The 20,757-nt window shown below is 46.7% G+C and overlaps 1 protein-coding gene and 14 non-coding genes across 15 annotated transcripts in view; all 15 read left to right on the top strand.

Moving 5' to 3' along the window:
- LOC144128189 (MAM and LDL-receptor class A domain-containing protein 1-like) overlaps nt 1-20,757 on the top strand; it is a 197,039-nt gene that overhangs the window by 88,674 nt on the left and 87,608 nt on the right. The window contains exons 25-29 of the mRNA XM_077661338.1: nt 790-925; nt 13,759-13,879; nt 15,145-15,226; nt 17,318-17,443; nt 18,376-18,523. Coding sequence (XP_077517464.1) covers nt 790-925; nt 13,759-13,879; nt 15,145-15,226; nt 17,318-17,443; nt 18,376-18,523 — 613 coding nt within the window. The remainder of the gene's footprint in view (nt 1-789; nt 926-13,758; nt 13,880-15,144; nt 15,227-17,317; nt 17,444-18,375; nt 18,524-20,757) is intronic.
- Nucleotides 1,303-1,423, top strand: TRNAL-CAA (transfer RNA leucine (anticodon CAA)). The gene is made up of 2 exons: nt 1,303-1,340; nt 1,378-1,423. It is a non-coding gene; the product is annotated as a tRNA-Leu (tRNA).
- Nucleotides 1,580-1,700, top strand: TRNAL-CAA (transfer RNA leucine (anticodon CAA)). The gene is made up of 2 exons: nt 1,580-1,617; nt 1,655-1,700. It is a non-coding gene; the product is annotated as a tRNA-Leu (tRNA).
- Nucleotides 1,876-1,996, top strand: TRNAL-CAA (transfer RNA leucine (anticodon CAA)). The gene is made up of 2 exons: nt 1,876-1,913; nt 1,951-1,996. It is a non-coding gene; the product is annotated as a tRNA-Leu (tRNA).
- On the top strand, nt 2,495-2,615 carry TRNAL-CAA (transfer RNA leucine (anticodon CAA)). Its single transcript has 2 exons — nt 2,495-2,532; nt 2,570-2,615. It is a non-coding gene; the product is annotated as a tRNA-Leu (tRNA).
- On the top strand, nt 2,805-2,925 carry TRNAL-CAA (transfer RNA leucine (anticodon CAA)). Its single transcript has 2 exons — nt 2,805-2,842; nt 2,880-2,925. It is a non-coding gene; the product is annotated as a tRNA-Leu (tRNA).
- Nucleotides 3,129-3,249, top strand: TRNAL-CAA (transfer RNA leucine (anticodon CAA)). The gene is made up of 2 exons: nt 3,129-3,166; nt 3,204-3,249. It is a non-coding gene; the product is annotated as a tRNA-Leu (tRNA).
- Nucleotides 3,406-3,526, top strand: TRNAL-CAA (transfer RNA leucine (anticodon CAA)). Its single transcript has 2 exons — nt 3,406-3,443; nt 3,481-3,526. It is a non-coding gene; the product is annotated as a tRNA-Leu (tRNA).
- Nucleotides 4,026-4,146, top strand: TRNAL-CAA (transfer RNA leucine (anticodon CAA)). Its single transcript has 2 exons — nt 4,026-4,063; nt 4,101-4,146. It is a non-coding gene; the product is annotated as a tRNA-Leu (tRNA).
- TRNAL-CAA (transfer RNA leucine (anticodon CAA)) lies at nt 4,303-4,423 on the top strand. Its single transcript has 2 exons — nt 4,303-4,340; nt 4,378-4,423. It is a non-coding gene; the product is annotated as a tRNA-Leu (tRNA).
- TRNAL-CAA (transfer RNA leucine (anticodon CAA)) lies at nt 4,597-4,717 on the top strand. Its single transcript has 2 exons — nt 4,597-4,634; nt 4,672-4,717. It is a non-coding gene; the product is annotated as a tRNA-Leu (tRNA).
- TRNAL-CAA (transfer RNA leucine (anticodon CAA)) lies at nt 4,874-4,994 on the top strand. Its single transcript has 2 exons — nt 4,874-4,911; nt 4,949-4,994. It is a non-coding gene; the product is annotated as a tRNA-Leu (tRNA).
- Nucleotides 5,168-5,288, top strand: TRNAL-CAA (transfer RNA leucine (anticodon CAA)). Its single transcript has 2 exons — nt 5,168-5,205; nt 5,243-5,288. It is a non-coding gene; the product is annotated as a tRNA-Leu (tRNA).
- TRNAL-CAA (transfer RNA leucine (anticodon CAA)) lies at nt 5,445-5,565 on the top strand. Its single transcript has 2 exons — nt 5,445-5,482; nt 5,520-5,565. It is a non-coding gene; the product is annotated as a tRNA-Leu (tRNA).
- TRNAL-CAA (transfer RNA leucine (anticodon CAA)) lies at nt 5,722-5,842 on the top strand. Its single transcript has 2 exons — nt 5,722-5,759; nt 5,797-5,842. It is a non-coding gene; the product is annotated as a tRNA-Leu (tRNA).

Genomic DNA, 20,757 nt, shown 5'->3' with positions numbered 1-20,757 from the left:
GTATTTATTTGGCGTGTTTTTCTCCTTTTCTCGCCCGGTCAGTTCCCTTCTATCTGCTGTCTTTTTCACCCAGACAACTAGAGACAAGGAATTTTACATGTGTAGTTCACTGTTAGAGCAGTCAAGCTATAATGCTCGTTTTCTTTCTCTGTTTTTAAAGACTAAATGTGATACTCAGCTTTGTCCAAGAACACTCCTTAATAGAATACCACACGGCTATTACATATAAATTTCGATTGATACTTACGGGCCTCCATTGTGAATGAAAAATAGTCGGCGACACTGAGCGGAAAAAGAGAGAGAATGGGGCGGTTAATCTCAGATCTGTTATTTTTTACTTTTCGCAGCGCCTATGGTGTGTGTGGTTTTAAATTAAAAATAACGTATATCCGTTATGCAATCCTAAAAATTTTAATGCCAAACTTAGAATGCAAGCAAGAAAACCAGGATGAGAAGGTTTCCTTTACAGCGGTATAAATACCGTCGCTTATCACTTTGAAAGAACGATAACTTTTCTTTATAAACAATAACAGATCAAGCACGAAATCTACAGTAAGAAGGTTCAGTTATAAGGAATTTACACATTCGCGTACATCCATTTTTGAAAGCGGTAACAAACATCTGTTTTGTTCTACTTTCGATTATGATTTAGTTTTGCATTCAGGGTTTAATTATGAGATTCCTATTATCATTGGCATCGATGGAACACATTATATAACGACACATTATAAAACTTTTGGATGTTCAGAGTGTATCTAAAAATATGACATTTTTTTCTCCCTTCGTCAGGCCGCTTCATCTTTACTGAGAACAAGAGCGCGAAGACAGGAAATGTTATTCTCAAGAGCCCAAAGTTGAATGTGAAAGAAACGAGTGGTCTCTGCCTCAGTTTTTGGCACTTCTCCTCCAACGGAGCACCTGTCGGGTAAGTTTGCGGAGACACACAGATGCATAGTGAAAGTCTCTTCACGCTCAAATCTCTACATTGGTTGGTGCCTCACGCTGCAAATTCGAAAACATTATTCGACGATTTTTGCATAATACATAACGGCATGAGTTCGAACCGGCCTAATTAGGAAACAATATATGTCATTCGGACACTATCTGCAGCACCTGAGAAACTTAATTGCAGAGCACCTTTTTTAAACTGTAGAAGAACGGTAGATTGGGCGAGTTGGAAATGCTCCATAATATTAACAGAGCTAAGCAACAAAGACCAAGAACGAAGGGAACACACACAACGGCGCTGATGCTACATATTGTTGATGCTACATATTGTCGAGCTAATCAACGCAGCGCAGTGTCAGGATGACCGAGTGGTCTAAGGCGCCAGGCTCAAGGTTAAAAGCCTTTCCCACGATGTGGGATGAAAGAGAATTCTGGTCCACATTGGTGGGCGTGGGTTCGAATCCCACTTTTGACACATCTTTTTATTTTAATTCTTCGAACGGTCAACGGGATGCTACATAATATTAAAAACATATTAAAAACAGCGCTAAGCAATAAGGACCAAGAACGAAGGCAAGACACACAACGGCGCTGATGCTACATATTGTCGAGCTAATCAACGCAGCGCAGTGTCAGGATGACCGAGTGGTCTAAGGCGCCAGGCTCAAGGTTAAAAGCCTTTCCCACGATGTGGGATGAAAGAGACTTCTGGTCCACATTGGTGGGCGTGGGTTCGAATCCCACTTCTGACACATCTTTTTATTTTAATTCTTCGAACGGTCAGCGGGATGCTACATAATATTAAAAACATAATATTATAAACAGCGCTAAGCAACAAGGACCAAGAACGAAGGGAACACACACAACGGCGCTGATGCTACATATTGTTGATGCTACATATTGTCGAGCTAATCAACGCAGCGCAGTGTCAGGATGACCGAGTGGTCTAAGGCGCCAGGCTCAAGGTTAAAAGCCTTTCCCACGATGTGGGATGAAAGAGACTTCTGGTCCACATTGGTGGGCGTGGGTTCGAATCCCACTTCTGACACATCTTTTTATTTTAATTCTTCGAACGGTCAGCGGGATGTTCATAATATTAAAAACATAATATTATAAACATAATATTATAAACAGCGCTAAGCAACAAGGACCAAGAACGAAGGGAACACACACAACGGCGCTGATGCTACATATTGTTGATGCTACATATTGTCGAGCTAATCAACGCAGCGCAGTGTCAGGATGACCGAGTGGTCTAAGGCGCCAGGCTCAAGGTTAAAAGCCTTTCCCACGATGTGGGATGAAAGAGACTTCTGGTCCACATTGGTGGGCGTGGGTTCGAATACCACTTCTGACACATCTTTTTATTTTAATTCTTCGAACGGTCAGCGGGGTGCTACATAATATTAAAAACATAATATTATAAACATAATATTATAAACAGCGCTAAGCAATAAGGACCAAGAACGAAGGGAAGACACACAACGGCGCTGATGCTACATATTGTTGATGCTACATATTGTCGAGCTAATCAACGCAGCGCAGTGTCAGGATGACCGAGTGGTCTAAGGCGCCAGACTCAAGGTTGAAAGCCTTTCCCACGATGTGGGATGAAAGAGACTTCTGGTCCACATTGGTGGGCGTGGGTTCGAATCCCACTTCTGACACATCTTTTTATTTTAATTCTTCGAACGGTCAGCGGGATGCTACATAATATTAAAAACATAATATTATAAACATAATATTATAAACAGCGCTAAGCAATAAGGACCAAGAACGAAGGGAACACACACAACGGCGCTGATGCTACATATTGTTGATGCTACATATTGTCGATCTAATCAACGCAGCGCAGTGTCAGGATGACCGAGTGGTCTAAGGCGCCAGGCTCAAGGTTAAAAGCCTTTCCCACGATGTGGGATGAAAGAGACTTCTGGTCCACATTGGTGGGCGTGGGTTCGAATCCCACTTCTGACACATCTTTTTATTTTAATTCTTCGAACGGTCAGCGGGATGCTACATAATATTAAAAACATAATATTAAAAACATAATATTATAAACATAATATTATAAACAGCGCTAAGCTATAAGGACCAAGAACGAAGGGAACACACACAACGGCGCTGATGCTACATATTGTTGATGCTACATATTGTCGAGCTAATCAACGCAGCGCAGTGTCAGGATGACCGAGTGGTCTAAGGCGCCAGACTCAAGGTTGAAAGCCTTTCCCACGTTGTGGGATGAACGAGACTTCTGGTCCACATTGGTGGGCGTGGGTTCGAATCCCACTTCTGACACATCTTTTTATTTTAATTCTTCGAACGGTCAACGGGATGCTACATAATATTAAAAACATATTAAAAACAGCGCTAAGCAATAAGGACCAAGAACGAAGGCAAGACACACAACGGCGCTGATGCTACATATTGTCGAGCTAATCAACGCAGCGCAGTGTCAGGGTGACCGAGTGGTCTAAGGCGCCAGGCTCAAGGTTAAAAGCCTTTCCCACGATGTGGGATGAAAGAGACTTCTGGTCCACATTGGTGGGCGTGGGTTCGAATCCCACTTCTGACACATCTTTTTATTTTAATTCTTCGAACGGTCAGCGGGATGCTACATAATATTAAAAACATAATATTATAAACATAATATTATAAACAGCGCTAAGCAACAAGGACCAAGAACGAAGGGAAGACACACAACGGCGCTGATGCTACATATTGTTGATGCTACATATTGTCGAGCTAATCAACGCAGCGCAGTGTCAGGATGACCGAGTGGTCTAAGGCGCCAGGCTCAAGGTTAAAAGCCTTTCCCACGATGTGGGATGAAAGAGACTTCTGGTCCACATTGGTGGGCGTGGGTTCGAATCCCAATTCTGACACATCTTTTTATTTTAATTCTTCGAACGGTCAGCGGGATGCTACATAATATTAAAAACATAATATTATAAACATAATATTATAAACAGCGCTAAGCAATAAGGACCAAAAACGAAGGGAAGACACACAACGGCGCTGATGCTACATATTGTTGATGCTACATATTGTCGAGCTAATCAACGCAGCGCAGTGTCAGGATGACCGAGTGGTCTAAGGCGCCAGGCTCAAGGTTAAAAGCCTTTCCCTTGATGTGGGATGAAAGAGACTTCTGGTCCACATTGGTGGGCGTGGGTTCAAATCCCACTTCTGACACATCTTTTTATTTTAATTCTTCGAACGGTCAACAGGATGCTACATAATATTAAAAACATATTAAAAACAGCGCTAAGCAATAAGGACCAAGAACGAAGGCAAGACACACAACGGCGCTGATGCTACATATTGTTGAGCTAATCAACGCAGCGCAGTGTCAGGATGGCCGAGTGGTCTAAGGCGCCAGACTCAAGGTTGAAAGCCTTTCCCACGATGTGGGATGAACGAGAATTCTGGTCCACATTGGTGGGCGTGGGTTCGAATCCCACTTATGACACATCTTTTTATTTTAATTCTTCGAACGGTCAACGGGATGCTACATAATATTAAAAACATAATATTATAAACATAATATTATAAACAGCGCTAAGCAATAAGGACCAAGAACGAAGGGAAGACACACAACGGCGCTGATGCTACATATTGTCGAGCTAATCAACGCAGCGCAGTGTCAGGATGGCCGAGTGGTCTAAGGCGCCAGACTCAAGGTTGAAAGCCTTTCCCACGTTGTGGGATGAACGAGACTTCTGGTCCACATTGGTGGGCGTGGGTTCGAATCCCACTTCTGACACATCTTTTTATTTTAATTCTTCGAACGGTCAGCGGGATGCTACATAATATTAAAAACATATTAAAAACAGCGCTAAGCAATAAGGACCAAAAACGAAGGCAAGACACACAACGGCGCTGATGCTACATATTGTCGAGCTAATCAACGCAGCGCAGTGTCAGGATGACCGAGTGGTCTAAGGCGCCAGGCTCAAGGTTAAAAGCCTTTCCCACGATGTGGGATGAAAGAGACTTCTGGTCCACATTGGTGGGCGTGGGTTCGAATCCCACTTCTGACACATCTTTTTATTTTAATTCTTCGAACGGTCAGCGGGATGCTACATAATATTAAAAACATAATATTATAAACATAATATTATAAACAGCGCTAAGCAATAAGGACCAAGAACGAAGGGAAGACACACAACGGCGCTGATGCTACATATTGTCGAGCTAATCAACGCAGCGCAGTGTCAGGATGGCCGAGTGGTCTAAGGCGCCAGTCTCAAGGTTGAAAGCCTTTCCCACGTTGTGGGATGAACGAGACTTCTGGTCCACATTGGTGGGCGTGGGTTCGAATCCCACTTCTGACACATCTTTTTATTTTAATTCTTCGAACGGTCAACGGGATGCTACATAATATTAAAAACATATTAAAAACAGCGCTAAGCAATAAGGACCAAGAACGAAGGCAAGACACACAACGGCGCTGATGCTACATATTGTCGAGCTAATCAACGCAGCGCAGTGTCAGGATGACCGAGTGGTCTAAGGCGCCAGGCTCAAGGTTAAAAGCCTTTCCCACGATGTGGGATGAAAGAGACTTCTGGTCCACATTGGTGGGCGTGGGTTCGAATCCCACTTCTGACACATCTTTTTATTTTAATTCTTCGAACGGTCAACGGGATGCTACATAATATTAAAAACATATTAAAAACAGCGCTAAGCAATAAGGGCCAAGAACGAAGGCAAGATACACAACGGCGCTGATGCTACATATTGTCGAGCTAATCAACGCAGCGCAGTGTCATGATGGCCGAGTGGTCTAAGGCGCCAGACTCAAGGTTGAAAGCCTTTCCCACGATGTGGGATGAACGAGACTTCTGGTCCACATTGGTGGGCGTGGGTTCGAATCCCACCGCTGACACATCTTTTAAATTTAATTCCTCGAACAGTCAACAGGAGGCTACATAATATTAAAAACATGATATTAAAAGCAGCGCTAAGCAACAAGTACCAAGAACGAAGGGAACACACACAACGGCGCGTTGTTTTTATTTGATGCGATGTTTATTGCATCAGGGCATAAAACTATGAAATGAGAGGTGAGTAAGATACTTAAATAAATGAAAAAAGGTTGGCTGATCTGATGAAATCAAGAAGCGAACGATGATATGGACCTTGTGTCCAGTCAATACAGGAATCCGGATTGTCCGGTGAGAGGCCCACTGCCGCCAGGTGCCGAACGCTCGTCGGCTTCAGCACCGGGCAATCCCACAACAGGTGGTGGATATCCGCCTCACAGTCTCTGATCTTGCAGACTGGACACCCGGGGCGGGGATAAAAATCTTTGAAATGCGGCCACTTGCGTGTCACCCTGGAGTTAGGGCAACCTCGACCCGTATCCTCCGATGCGCAACCTCCTCTGCACGGGTAAGACCACGGGGGAGGGTTACCGCACACGGAGGGATTAGAGCACGTGTGTGGCGCCGGAGGTGTTCCTTTCTTGTTAAAAGGAGGGTGGTGTCATCCAGAGTGAGGACTCGAGGCAAAGACGAGGTTGGGGTTGAAAGGCGGGTCGCAGAATCTGCGCGGCTTTGTGCACTGAGGAGGTAACGCGGGACCCACTCAGTACGAATTTGCTGCGGGATGCGAGCCGCTAGACGACGGATGTCTTGGCAGATTTCTGGGGTGCGAATGACTCGTCGTAGTAGGCGTTTGACGTGGAGGGCGTCGGTGCGAATGACAATGCGGGTCGTAGGTAGCATGGGAACGGCGGCCACAGAGCAAAGTGCCCTTTGAACCACAGGCATCTCCGCACCGAAGGAGGAAGGAGGTTCTGAGAGGCGAAACCTTGACGTTTTGTTCACGGCAGTCTTGCAAGGACAGTAAACTGCCATTGTTGTTTCGCAGGCCTGGATGCTTGCGTCAACGAACATGACGATGGAGCCATGCGGCAGATTTGCGTCTTGCTCTGTAATTCGGTCGCGAAATGACAATGCCGCGCGGGTAGATGATGACCGACGTAGATCAGTTGGTTTGTTGTCGCTTAGCTGCACAAAACGCCAGGGAGAAGAACTGGCGGTGGCGGCTGTAGAATGGAGTGCGATGAAGCATATGCCCTGAGTGCACACGTTGTGTGTGTAAGGTTTGACTTTAGGCGGTGAGCATCGCGTCGTTGCTGCACCAGCTCATCTAGTGTGTTCAGCTGCGCATGTTCATGGAGCGCCACGATCAGGGTAATTCGGGGAAGGCAAGTGATGACCCTCATCGCCTCTTGATTAACAGCTTCTAGACGATCCCATTGAGCCCTTGTCAAATGCTGAAATTGGGCTTGGTAAACGAGGCGCTGTTGCACAACCGCCCGCACCAACCGTCGTGCAACATGAGAGTGGGTTCCGCCTGTTTTAGGAGCAATGCATCTAATCAGACCCAACGCCTGAATTGCTTGCTTTTTAGCCCGAGAAAGTCAAGCAGTACCTGCCCCTGACTCGTGTATTGTCAAGCCCAAGATTTTTACGGTCGAATTTTCAATTGGAGTTCCAGATAAATTTAGACGAATTGGTGTTGCAGCGAGTTTACGTCGCCCCCAGCGGTTGGCGACTGACACGAACGTGGTTTTGCTCACTGAAAGCTGCAGACCAATTGAAGAAGAAAAAGTCGGCCGTAATATCTATGGCTGATTGTAGGCCTGCTGCTTGAGTGATCAGGTCGTTGTGAGTGCTCCACACCGTTATGTCATCAGCATACAATAAGAACTTAATCTTAGAGACATCATGTAAGCGCCAAGCAAGGGAGATAAAAGCAATATTAAATAATGTTGGCGATAACACCGATCCCTGGGGAACGCCGCGAAGACGCACAAATGATCCGACGGCCTCCCCACTGAGGCGTATGGCAAAGTGTCGGCCCTCAAGGAAGGATTTAACAAGGCGCGTTGTTGGTCCTTGTTGCTTAGCGCTGTTTTTAATATTGTTACAGGTTCTATTTACAAATAATGTTTACAAGGCAGGTCGAGAGGAGCCTGGTGCGCCGGCGGCAGGATACTTGACTTTCTCTTCTACTTCCAGCCGCCGCACGTCTTCTTTATTCCTCAGAGCCCATGCGCAGCACGTGACATTTCCCCGTTCGCAGACGAAGCCCTCTGGGCCAGTCAATCAATCGGGGTCCCGAGAGTGGAATGGCTTCAGCCGTGCGACATGCACGACCTGGGTTGTCCTTGAGCGGCGTCCTTGCGTTGATTGGGGAGAGATGACATAGTTGAGGTCATTGAGGCGAGCAACAACGATGAACGGGCCTGTGTAGTGGGATAGCAGCTTTTCTGATAAGCCACGCTTGCGTAGGGGCGTCCACAACCATACAACGTCACCGGGCAGGTAGGAGACATCCTTGCGCCGGCGGTCATAACGCTGCTTAGAGCGATGCTGTGATGCCAAGGTGCGTATCCGGGCAATCCGACGGGCTTCTTCAGCGCGACATAGTGTTGGCAATAGAAGGCTCGGTGTCGAGAGAGAAAGGTAAGATGCTGTCGAGGGAGCTTCGAGGCGGACGGGCATAAAGAAGGAAGAATGGGCTGTAACCAGTTATTTCATGCCTCGACGTGTTATAGGCGTATGTAATGAAGGGAAGCACGTCGTCCCAGTTCTTATGGCGGGAATCGACATACATGGCCAGCATGGTCGTGAGTGTCCGATTGGTACGTTCAACCAGTCCATTAGTCTGGGGGTGGTACGGCGTCGAGTGGCGAAAATGGCATGAACTAAGACGCAGAAGCTCTTCCACAACGTCTGCCGTAAACTGGCGACCGCGGTCACTGATAACAACTCGAGGAGGTCCATGCCGGAGGATGACAGCACGAAGAAGGAAGAGCGAGACCTCAGCAGCGGTGGCGCAAGGTAGGGTGGCGGTCTCACAGTAACGGGTGTGGTGATCAACGCACACTATAATCCAGCGGTTACCGTTGGACGAGCGGGGAAACGGGCCGAGCAGATCGAGTCCAACTTGTTCATATGGCGTGCTTGGAGGTGGCAAAGGATGCAGGCGTCCAGGCGGAGAAGTCGTGGGAAGCTTGAACCGCTGACACTGCACGCAGGTGGCCACGTAGCGTTGAACCATGTGACGCATTTTTGGCCAGTAAAAACATTCTTTGATGCGGTTAAGGGTCCTGGCAAACCCCAAGTGCCCAGCCGTGACGTCATCGTGCATTGCCTGCAGAACAGAGGAGTACAGAGTAGCCGGAACGACGAGGAGAAAGCGCGCACCTCCAGGCGAGTAATTCGTTCTGTAGAGTAAACCGTCGCGAACGCAGAAAGGGCTTGCGGATGTCGGGTCACGGGCTTCGGCAAAAAGCGGCGCCAAGTGCTGATCCTTGCGTTGTTCCATCTGGAAAGTGCCAAGATCTGGAAACTCTTGGGAAATGGCAGCGAGATAGTCATCGAAGTTTTCATCATCGGAAGTAGTAACCGTGAGCGGCAGCCGCGAGAGGCAATCTGCGTCGGCGTGTTGGCGGCCACTTTTGTAAGACACTTTGAAGTTAAACTCTTGGAGACGTAACGCCCAGCGGGCCAACCGACCGCAGGGGTCGCGTAGATTGACCAGCCAGCACAGAGAGTGATGGTCTGTGACGACTGTAAAAGCACGTCCATAAAGGTACGAACGAAACCGTTGTACGCCGAAAACAACGGCGAGACACTCTTGCTCTGTTACAGTGTAATTGCGTTCCGACTTGCTGAGGGTGCGACTTGCATAAGCGACAACGTGTTGATTGCCCTCATGGCGTCGGATAAGCACAGCACCCACGCCGATGCCGCCGGCGTCAGTGTGGAGTTCAGTCGGTGCTGTCGGGCAGAAATGACGCAATATTGGCCGCGAGATGAGGAGAAACTTGAGCTGCCGAAACGCGGAGTCGCATTCGGGAGTCCAGTGGAAAGGGGTGTATTTCTGCAGGAGACTTGTAAGCGGGTAGGCTAAATCAGAAAACTTGGGAACGAAACGCCGAAAATATGAGCAAAGTCCTAGGAAACTCCTGAGCTCTTTCACTTATTTGGGTTCTTTGACACTGCTTACAGCTTCAACCTTCTGCGGGTCGGATCTGAGGCCATCCTTGTCAACGAGATGACCAAGCACAGTAATTTGGCGTTCACCAAAGCGACACTTCTTCGAGTTCAGCACGAGGCCCGCTCTCTCTATGCAGTCTAGGACAATGGCTAAGCGGCTGTTATGTTCGGCGAAGGTCCTACCAAAAATAACAACATCGTCCAGATAACACATGCAAACTTGCCACTTCAGGCCACGTAAAAGCGTATCCATAAATCGTTCAAAAGTGGCAGGAGCGTTGCAAAGGCCGAAAGGCATAACATTAAATTCATACAACCCGTCAGGTGTCACGAATGCTGTGTTCTCTTTGTCTTGCGGGTGCATCGGGATCTGCCAGTACCCGGACCGTAGATCCACCGAGGAAAAGTAGGAGGCTGAGTGGAGGCAGTCAATGGCATCATCAACGCGCGGGAGCGGGTAAACATCCTTCTTTGTGACAGTGTTAAGCCGGCGGTAGTCGACACAAAATCGCCAAGTGCCATCTTTCTTTTTGACAAGGATCACTGGAGCAGCCCACGGGCTTGAAGATTCCTGAATGATGCCGCGGTGCAACATGTCACAGACTTGTTCATCGATTATCTGACGTTCGGAAGGCGAGACGCGGTATGGCTTCTGGCGAATCGGCTGTGCAGATCCAGTATTGATCATGTGATGGGTACGGGAAGCTGGAATCGGCGGTGGTTGGTCGCGACCAAAGTCAAACACGTCCGCATGCTTCATAAGAACGGCCACTAGTACCTGGCGGTCGCTAGTGGGTAGGGATTTGTTGACCATGGCTAGGAATTGAGAGTAGCTCAGATCGCGTTGTCTAGTTGGACGAGACACGTTGTCAGTGATCGCGGCAACTGGTACAGAAAAACGTTCTTCAAAGCGAGCAAGTTTTAAACCACATGGCAATACTGCAGGTTCGGTGGAATGATTGACAATCCAAAGAGTGGCATGGCCCTTGGTCACATGGACGACGCTGCGGGGTACTAGCACACTTTTCTTTGCACAGTTAAGGGAACAAGGTTCCACCACAGCATCGAAGGCATCAGAAATCGTGCTCGAGGACACAATGGGAACGAATATGGCAGACATTGCTGGAACGACGGTATCTTCAGAGACAGAAAACACTTGGGCAACCACTGGCGAGTCTTCTATGAGAGCTGACCGAAGGCCAGGACTTAACGATATGCCACCACTGCGGAAGTCGAGAGTAGCGCCGCACTGGTGCAAAAAGTCAATACCGAGGATGATGTCATGCGTAGAACGAGGGAGCACCGTGAATTCAGTTCGGAACATGTGGCCAGCGATCACTACATTCACAAAACAAATACCAATCGGAACCAATGATTCTCCCCCTACACCCCGGAATATAACAGCACGATCCCAAGCGAACATTATTTTACGACATTATTGCGAACATTATTTTACCTTCAGTGGTGGAGGTGCGGGGTCGATCACCATGGACCCCTCTCGCAACCGCTGCAGCCGAAGAATCGCCGGATTGCCACCGTTGCCCGTGCAAATGCCCAAGGAAGCCGATGCACGTCCGACCGGCGCCGCAACGCCCGCTTGGCAGCACTACCGTGAGCCGCGGACGTTTTCCGGGAAGGCTGGCGAAGACGTGGATGATTGGCTCACCAATTACAAGCGGGTGAGCAAATACAACGGCTGGGATGCCACTCTTCAGCTGGTCAATGTCGTCTTCTTTCTCGATGGCATCGCGCTAACTTGGTTCGAAAACCATGAGGCATCAATAACAAGTTGGGACCGCTTCATGGAAGAGCTCCGCAGCTGCTTCGGGGATACTGTTGCCAAACGAAAATGCGCTGAGCAGTCTTTGCTTCAGAGAGCGCAAGTGCCTGGAGAGACCTGCACGACTTACATAGAAGAGGTCTTGAAGCTGTGCAAAGTCGTTAATCCCAGTATGTCCGACGAAGATCGCGTTGGTCATCTCCTCAAGGGCATCGCAGAGGACGTCTACAGCTTTCTTATTAGTAAAGAAAATTTAGACTCGCCCACGGATATCATCTAGCACTGCCGCACCTTTGAAGCTCTAAAACTGCGTCGAATTACTCCCAAGTTCGGTCGCCTGCCTAACGTCACCACCGTCGCCAGCGTGGATTTCCACGAGCCTGTGAATGCGGCGACTCTCCCTGACGTCATTCGTCAAATCGTGCGTGACGAACTCTCCCGGCATCAAGATCTTGCGCGCCGCAGTGATGTCTCGTATGGGGGCTGTTCTCTGCAGGCGGCTCCCGCCTACCGCTCCTCCCCTTGGAGTTTGTCTACCCAGCACCTCCACCACACTGTTACAGGTTCTATTTACAAATAATGTTTACAAGGCAGGTCGAGAGGAGCCTGGTGCGCCGGCGGCAGGATACTTGACTTTGTCTTCTACTTCCAGCCGCCGCACGTCTTCTTTATTCCTCAGAGCCCATGTGCAGCACGTGACAATATTATGGACTTTTCTTAGTATAAGTGCATAATGATAAACCTACTAAAAGCAGCATTAATTTTTTTAAATTCTGAAAGGGGAAAACGACTATATTCTCATAGATGCTAGGGCTCCTGACAGCTATTAACTTTGCAAGCGCTGTGTTGCGTAAACCTACCAAAGCGGCGGCATAGGGGTTTGAACATGGGCTTCGTATGTGGATAGAAGGGGGCCGATTTAAAGCGCCACAGGATAGGCACCGAATTTTCAGTGTGTACAAGCTTACATGGGTTCTAGTGTTCGTCTTATGCGGTGTGAAACTATTGAAAAATTGAGTAACTATTTAAATTCTACTCAAGCTAACCAAAAACACGTTAGCGGTTGCGTTCCTGGGCCCAAGCTGCACTCTTTGCAATTAAAATTGAATCGCCATATTCAGCATTGATTTCGTGATGACGCTCACGTGATGAAGAACGCTCGTTTTGCGAGGAATGTTCGGTACCATTTAGACCAGTTGCACTTTTTTCACGTTAGTAAAACTAAAAGGACTCCAAGTGTTTCTGGCGTTGTCGAAGAGAGCTGAGGTATATATCATGCGTGATTGACGACTGTAATGCACAATGCAGCTGCTACCTACGAATTTACCCGAGATCCTCAGAAGCGTCTCACGTGTCATACTCCCCTGAATTTTGTAAAGGTTTCAATAAAATATTTCCTCCTAAAAAGCCTTTGTTGCCACATTAATTTGCCATATACTTTATCTGAAAGATTCAATAGCAGCTGAACGACTGCAGCATTCCATATCCGTCAGAAGCGGACTGTGTATAGTTGCAATTTAGTTCTCTCTTTTAACGCGGTAGCGTTAAGGGTCCCTTTGTGTAAAAGCCGCTCCCATGTCTCTCCAGTTACTCCTGTCGTGTGCCAGCTCCGGCCACCCTTTTTTCCGCAAACTTATTAATCTCAGTCGCCCGCGTAACCTTCTCCCGCCCCCTACTAGCTTGCCTGGTCTTGGAATCCACTCCGTTACCCATAAGAGCCATCGGTTATATTGCCTTCTCACTACATGCCCTACCCAAACCCTATTCTTCCTCTTGATTTCGACTTGGATGTGATTAACGCGCATTTGTTTCCTCACCGATTCCGTCTCTTGGCTTTGCTTAATGACATTCTTCCCCCCAGGTTTTAATGAATAAGCAGTGCATTTCGAATGCATGTTCGATGTTAATTGCTGAAATTATATACTTGGAAGCAGATCATTACGCTGAGAGCGAAAGCATTTTTCCGTTCAATTTCGACTGTAACGAAATGATTATTCTTGCCCGCAGCCTATCTGTCATCTCCGGGCAAGGTTCCGTCTTGCAAGCTTCCGTCGTCACAAAAATTCAAACCAGGCACCGATGGGATCACGCCTTATTTGACATCAAGGGACTTTCCGAACCATTTGAGGTGAGGATGGGTTTTATGAAACTAGGAAGCTTCTAGTTAATTTTCCTGGAAATTTAACTGTGAAGCCTTTAAACAGTGGTCACCGTGAATGCATTTGTGCCTTTATGTATGTGTGTGTTTCTTTTGTTCAATGTAATATGTGTATTTAAGAAAAAGAAGGAAATAAGAACTCGCCCTATCAAAACGTGATGATTGCTGGTGCATTTTTGTGTCAGTGGATGCTTCCTATTGTGTTTAAAAGAGGAAATGTCGGCATGATGTTAAGTGCAGTTGCGTAAAGATTTTCGTACCGAAAGCGGGGCTGGATCCTCTGCAGTCTCATTCCGTGCATGTCATAAATGTTATAAAATTGAACTGAACTTGAGGATAGAATACCGAGACCAAAAGAAAAAGACATTACAGGCGCGGAACTGGGCGAATTACGCTGCAGGTGGAGCCGTTTCACTTCAGACGGTGCTACTGTTGTGTCTCCTTCTGATTTCTATAATTTTCTTCGATGACTTTCTCATGCGCATGATGGACTGAAATGGACTGCTAATAATTCCATGTATGAGGCCGTTTCAACATGGTTAATAGATTTATAGTTTTATGGAGTTCAGGTTGACTGAAAGCTATCTGTCGCTCACATTAGTGTCTCAATAATCATTTCTTCAATGAGCTCAAAAATGATGCCTGCCTGAGTGGGGCCGATGGGCGCATCAAATTCTGTTGCGCCAGAATGCCGCCTCAATTCTCCTTTCAATGAATGTTACGGGTCATTTAGGCAAAATTTCACAAGTCAGTACAGCGATGCTCTTCCTCAACATCGATGCCTTTTAACGATGCTCTCCGGAACATCCGGTAATCTCAGACGGAATTTTACGCTGACTGGCAGCTATGATGTGTGATGTTTCAAGCCCATCGTACACATGTGTCGTCCCTGATTAAGGTTTCATTATTGAAAAACAATTTTTCCACGATAACATTGGTCTTTCTATTTCGCGGGTATGCACCGTCGTCTATGCGTTCATGAGTCTATGAAAATGTAAATTAGGCATTAATGCCTCTCGCAATCCTGGTAGGACAGGACTCGCAAGTCTTTATGTCAAGCTTCGATGGTTGGCAGTTATGATCCGAGGGAGCCAAGGCTACTGTTTGTCAAAGAATGCCTTGATTGGATTGTTTGAAATAAAAGAGAAACATCGGCAATTTTTATAACAACATTGAGTTCATTTATATATCTGATCGTGCTGACGTGTCACCTATTTCTTTCATGTGTATCGCAGCTCCAGATCCGAATGACTTTGGAACCTGGCCTTCTTGCACTGGACGACCTTCAAATCACCGCTGGGACATGCCCCGAAAGAGGTTTGTTAAAAAAAAACACACCCTTCTTAGGCGCAAAATTTACCAAAACAAGTTGCAAGTATTAACTTATTAGAAGACCATAATATCTTTTTCCCTTTGCTCCAAAGTGACCTGTCTTTGACCTAACCATCCTTTGTTCTTGGATGCAGTAATGCAGTTCCAAATAATAATGGAAGGAAACCAGTCTTCGTGGTGTCTTTTTATGAAATCGTGTAGAGACGTATGTAAAGTGTTTGTCGTGCTGTGACTCCTTTAAATTTTTAGTGCTGCAAGGATTGTGAGGAAAGATAAGAGATGGCAGGCTTAGAAAAGCGAAATGGTGGAGAAAATGCGGGATATCTGGCGTATTTCTTCACTTACGTAGCAACGTAGTATTAAATGCTAGAATAATGTGCGCCATTCAAAGGCGCCAAGCGCCGAGAGATCAGCACGGGACACTTTTACGGTGCAATCGTGCTACAATTTTGTCGAAGAAGCAGTGCGACGACGGAGACCCGTTGATTGCCAAGAAACAAAGAAAAAATGTAAGGGGTTTAACCTAGTGAAACCGAGTAGACATGAAAAAGCATGTGTTCATTCTTCAACTGGAGGGCGCACTTGAGCTCCAGCTTAAGGATGTGACATGAGAGCTTTAGTTGGTTAGCGCCCACACATGCAGAATTCCAGAATTCGTAATTCTCTACTTAACATTCATAGATCGCGGGAAGTCCTCACACCCCTACTAGCGCAGTGGCACAGCAGTTAAGCGATGCGCCATTGCCATCGCGATCAATCAATAGTTTAGCTGCCCCCTGCCAAATTTTGATGAATTGCAGAAAATAAGAAACCGTCTACAACTGCAATAACTCCGTCATAAATTGTAACTTGCTATGGTGATCAAATAAAGCCCGAAAAATTGTAACCGTGCAATTACAGAAAAGTAACCCATTACTATCGCACTATTTTCCTTCTATCTTTTATTGCACTAACACGAATTTATTGTCTAAAATGAACTACTGGGAACTGCTGTATATTTTCTTACATGCTAATGTTTGCAGAGGAGCTGTTTTCCGAAACTGTCTGATAGTTTTCCCACATTTCCTTGTAAAGAGATCGACACACATTATGAACTCTCTCTCAATTTGTGCGCTGGAAGGAATGGCGGCATTTTTACGTGAAAGCACTTTCGCACCAGCCCGTACTCGCACGATGCTTCGATGCTAGTGACCGGAGCACCGGAATTGAAGTGAAAAGAAAAATGCTGGCGCACCTAATTTGCATTTGACCTAACTTCGCAAATCGACAGCGAATTTTTTCTTGTTCAGTCACACGAACGAAGATGGCCTGCCTCTGAATTATTCGCGGACGGTCGTCGTCGTAGCGGAAAGTGCACACCTGGGTATCTAATAAAGTCGGGAATATCAACGGCAGCAGAGGCGGCTGCGAGTTGACGCGAGACATGAGACTGTGTCAGTAAATACCACCGCTCTAGTTACCGTGCGACGAGGTCACGCTTCTGGTTGCGACTTCCCATCCCTACTTGTTTTTCGCGATAATGGCTTGCAGAATCACACTCGTCCGCCTTGCATTGCCTTTCTGTAAATATGCAAGACTGTAAGGGACTGTAAATATACAAAGAAGGTGCAGAATCACCCTGGCTTGTGTGCGGCAGCTGTTGTAATTCTTGCGGTCCTTTTAGGCTCGAATCTCGAGTTTTTCTGGCCACAAGTACCAGTACAATTACTCGAGTATTATAGACATACTAAAAGCCTCTTAAGTGCGCACTTATGGTGCGGTAGTGCTTTTCTTCACATGGGTTCTGGAGCGGAGCTCCACCGCCAAACAAAATTCAGGGGTAAGAAAAATGACATGATCGCTGTCACGGTTTAAATTAGCTGGCTTTGATAATATCTGCTTATATGCGAGAATAAAAATATTGGAAGCTGAGCTGCGAGATTCTTTAGTCCTCAGTTGAAGCTGTCTTGAAGTAGCAAGAACTTTTTTCGGGAAAACATTTGTAACTTTCTCTTGGGTATTATGAGACCACATTCGTGCATGTTCAGAGCATGATGCATGGTGAAGCGCTTACTCTTGTCCTTATCTCACGCTCAGACTTCTGCTCCTGGGAGAATGATACCTTGTGCAAGTTCTACCAAATTCAGGGCAACGTGTCCCCGTGGAGAATTCGACGCGCAGACAAGGTCGGTGTGCCGGACCATACGACCGGAACTCTTCAAGGTCAGTGGCGTCTGTTTGTGTTTCATATGGGCTGGTAACGTGGGGTTGCTTGCTACGTATTTGAAAATTATGGATACTACAGCGGGCTTCATTGCTCTTGTAAGATTCCAGTATCGGAGCTATGGCGAAAGGAAAAAGGGCCACGGAATCTATGGAAAAGAGACTTGCATTTTAAATGAAGTCCAAAAAGAAAGAAAATTGTACGTCTAGGAAATGAGGGATTGGGCCAGCACATCTTACAGTCGAAAGAGGTTGTTTAACCAGTCACTTTTTTCTGGCACGGTGCTCACTCAGATGCATTCTTGCTTATGCACACGAATTAAGAGAACCGTTGCAAACATGAACATACCCTGTAAACAAATAGGGGGCCGCCTCTGTGCGCTGTTACACTAGTGCGCGGTGCAGTTATTTGTTTGGCGCTCTGTAAACAGCATTCTATGTATTTGGATTTGGAAAACGCCACAGTGACGATGAACTGAGATGTGTTTATATCCGCAATCGTATGAGAGAATATATATTACTCTGCTCTGGCATGCTACAGTGTAAAATACTAAAAATCGGCCATGACGGTCTCTTTCGTTGCACAAGGCGTACATAGAGAATTAAAAACCTAAAGGGTGATATATGAACAGTTGTGACTGAAACAACAATTGTAGCATCTGCGACTGCCCAACAGGCTCGGAAGGTGGTAAACATGCTCATATCGTAGCGACCACTTCCTCGCATGTCACCTATACATAAACTTCTGCGAAGTTTTGGTCTGTGTTATGCTTCGGTCGAACTCCTCCCAGTGCATTCGTTTGTGTACCGAATACCCAACAGCAGAATATCCTGCACAGTACTGACTGCCGGTGGTGTGCCTCTTTTGTCTTTCCTGCAATAGAGCTTCTTCCTGCCTCCGTCTGCTCATATTGCATTTTTCGGCATCGCAGGTTACTACCTATATCTGAACACGACGACACTAGATTCACACCACCCGGTGTCGAGAGCATTCATGGGACAGCGGCCACCTACGAAGGCCTCCTGTGTCACCTTCCGATGGCGGGGACAAGGCGTCCCAAGTAAGCTCAGCGTTTACAGGTGAGCAGCCCCCCCCCCCCCCCCCCCTTAAATATAGAAGTGGTCCTTGAGTAAAGATCACGATTCCTTGACTACTACTTTCTAAAAGCCAATGAACTGAAGTATTGCACATACGTCACTTTAAGCTATCCACTCAGTAGTGTCACCGAGAAGGTGTGCTATTTTTCCTTCTGTAATTAAAAGTGACTTCTCACATTACATCACTTGCGAGGAAAAATGTATTGGCCGTAATAACAAATATATAACAGTATCCGGCAAGATATTTCAGAATTCAGTGTAATCTAGGTAAACATAGGAAAACAGCAAAATTCTGACAAAAACATTGAAATTAAAATCGGTTTTCGGGAAAGGAAATGACACAGTAATTGTCTTACATATATCGGTGGACAGCCGAACCGCGCCGTAAGGGAAGGGTTTATATAAAGGAGGGAGTGAAGGAAGACAGGAAGAAAGAGGGGCCGTAATGGAGGCCCCCGGAGTAATTTTGACCACTTGGGGATCTGCAACGTGCACTGACATCATACAGCACACGGGCGCCTTTTGTGTTCCGCCTACATCGAAACGCGGCCGCCGCGGTCGGGTTCGAACCCGGCCGCGGCTGCCGAAAAGACCGAAATCGGGACACTCCCAAGGAAAACAGTAGCCCACTCCGTCATTTGCCGCTTGGAAAACGGTTGCGTCGTCATGTCTTCCGTCAGATTGATATATTTAGCCATCAGCAAAAAGCAGAAGCTGCGTTCCGCCAAAGCTCTGAGCGAGTCTATGGCGAATTCTTCTTCGACCAACGAACGCGACGCCTTGTGCCGGTGTGTGAAATCTGATGAACCTTCTCCTCTCCGCCTTCTTGCAAGCATCGTGATAAACGCTTTGTAGAATTCCCATGTGGGCTTTCATGAAATCTAAGGTTTGACGAGCCGCGTATGGCCGAATAGTAGATTAATGCCAATAGATTTTTCTTCAAAATGTTAGGCGCTTCGCCTCTCGCACTGAAGCCTTGTCCACTGAACGGAAATCTTGGAGCACGAAGCTTAAGTACGTCGCAGTAATCGTCCCAGGCATATTGCGTACGTAATCGGACGATTTCAATCGTTGCAGTTGAGGATTTGTTCTGTTGCCTGTATTATACCAGTGACCCCAGATATCGGCGTGAAAGTCAATTGTTATCTCGGCCGATAATTGAAGTTCCCGCTAAATGATGCTGATGGTGTCTTTTATAGATATACTTGCTTACCCTTTTATTTATGTTTTGCCGCGTACGAAAGTAGCGGAAGATTTTAGCAGCGCTCTTGTTATTGTCGCACTTTTTCAAATTAACTATTATATGAGGAAGCTTACATGACCTGCACGCCATGTAAGAGCGGTATTTGGGGGTATCTGTTGCTGCTGTCATCGATTGGATGAATGCGGTTGCTGCTACGAGCCTACTATTTTTTTTCTTCATTTTTTTCGAATCTATCTATTTTCGCTCCATTCAGTCTGCAGGAGGCAGTAATAGTGGTTCAGTTGGCTATTGCGGGTATCTATTGCTGCAGTTACCTCTTCGGCGGTCGTCGTTACTGCGACCAGCGCATTCTTTAAATTTTTATTTTCGCCTCTATTAGTGGGAAGTATTACTAGGCTCAAAGGGAAGTTTATTGAACAATGCAAAAAGACAAAACGTTGTATACGCACTCATGGCTGAGGGCACAAGAAATGCATACAAAGCCGGTGACCACCCATAAGCACTGTTACCTTATTGTTTTACACACTGTACATGTCACAAATACATCCTGTTGCATGAAACGAGTGCTCAGTAACGAAGAATCAGCCCTCCCGAGGCCAACGAGGAGGAGTGGGGGGATGAATATTCTCAGGGTTATTCCCTCACAAAATTGCAAACAAATATCCAAAAACAGCAAAGTCGGAGAAAGGGGGGGTAGGTTCGGCCAGGTTAATACCGTAGCGCCGGCATAGCCAGCCGACCTTCCTGCACAACAAAGAAGCGTGTGTGCCACCGTCGCAGAAACCGCGCCTCTCCATCCGCTGCAAGCCTGTCAGAGAGGTACCGCCGGATGAGGAGACGTAGGCGCAGCAACGCGGGGTACACAGCCGTTGCCGGGTGACGCCGGGCTTCAGCCAGACAGCGGTGACACCAGAGAACAAACATAGCATATATAAATAGTGATTAGAAAAAAAATTATTCACATATGTACATATGCCAAGGTTACAGGATACACTGATATTTAGAAATTGAC

Source organism: Amblyomma americanum, chromosome 4 (genome assembly GCF_052857255.1).
Source record: "Amblyomma americanum isolate KBUSLIRL-KWMA chromosome 4, ASM5285725v1, whole genome shotgun sequence".
Taxonomy (NCBI): domain Eukaryota; kingdom Metazoa; phylum Arthropoda; class Arachnida; order Ixodida; family Ixodidae; genus Amblyomma; species Amblyomma americanum.
Note: the sequence above shows the minus strand (reverse complement) of the source record. Positions and strands in the feature narration are given on the sequence as shown.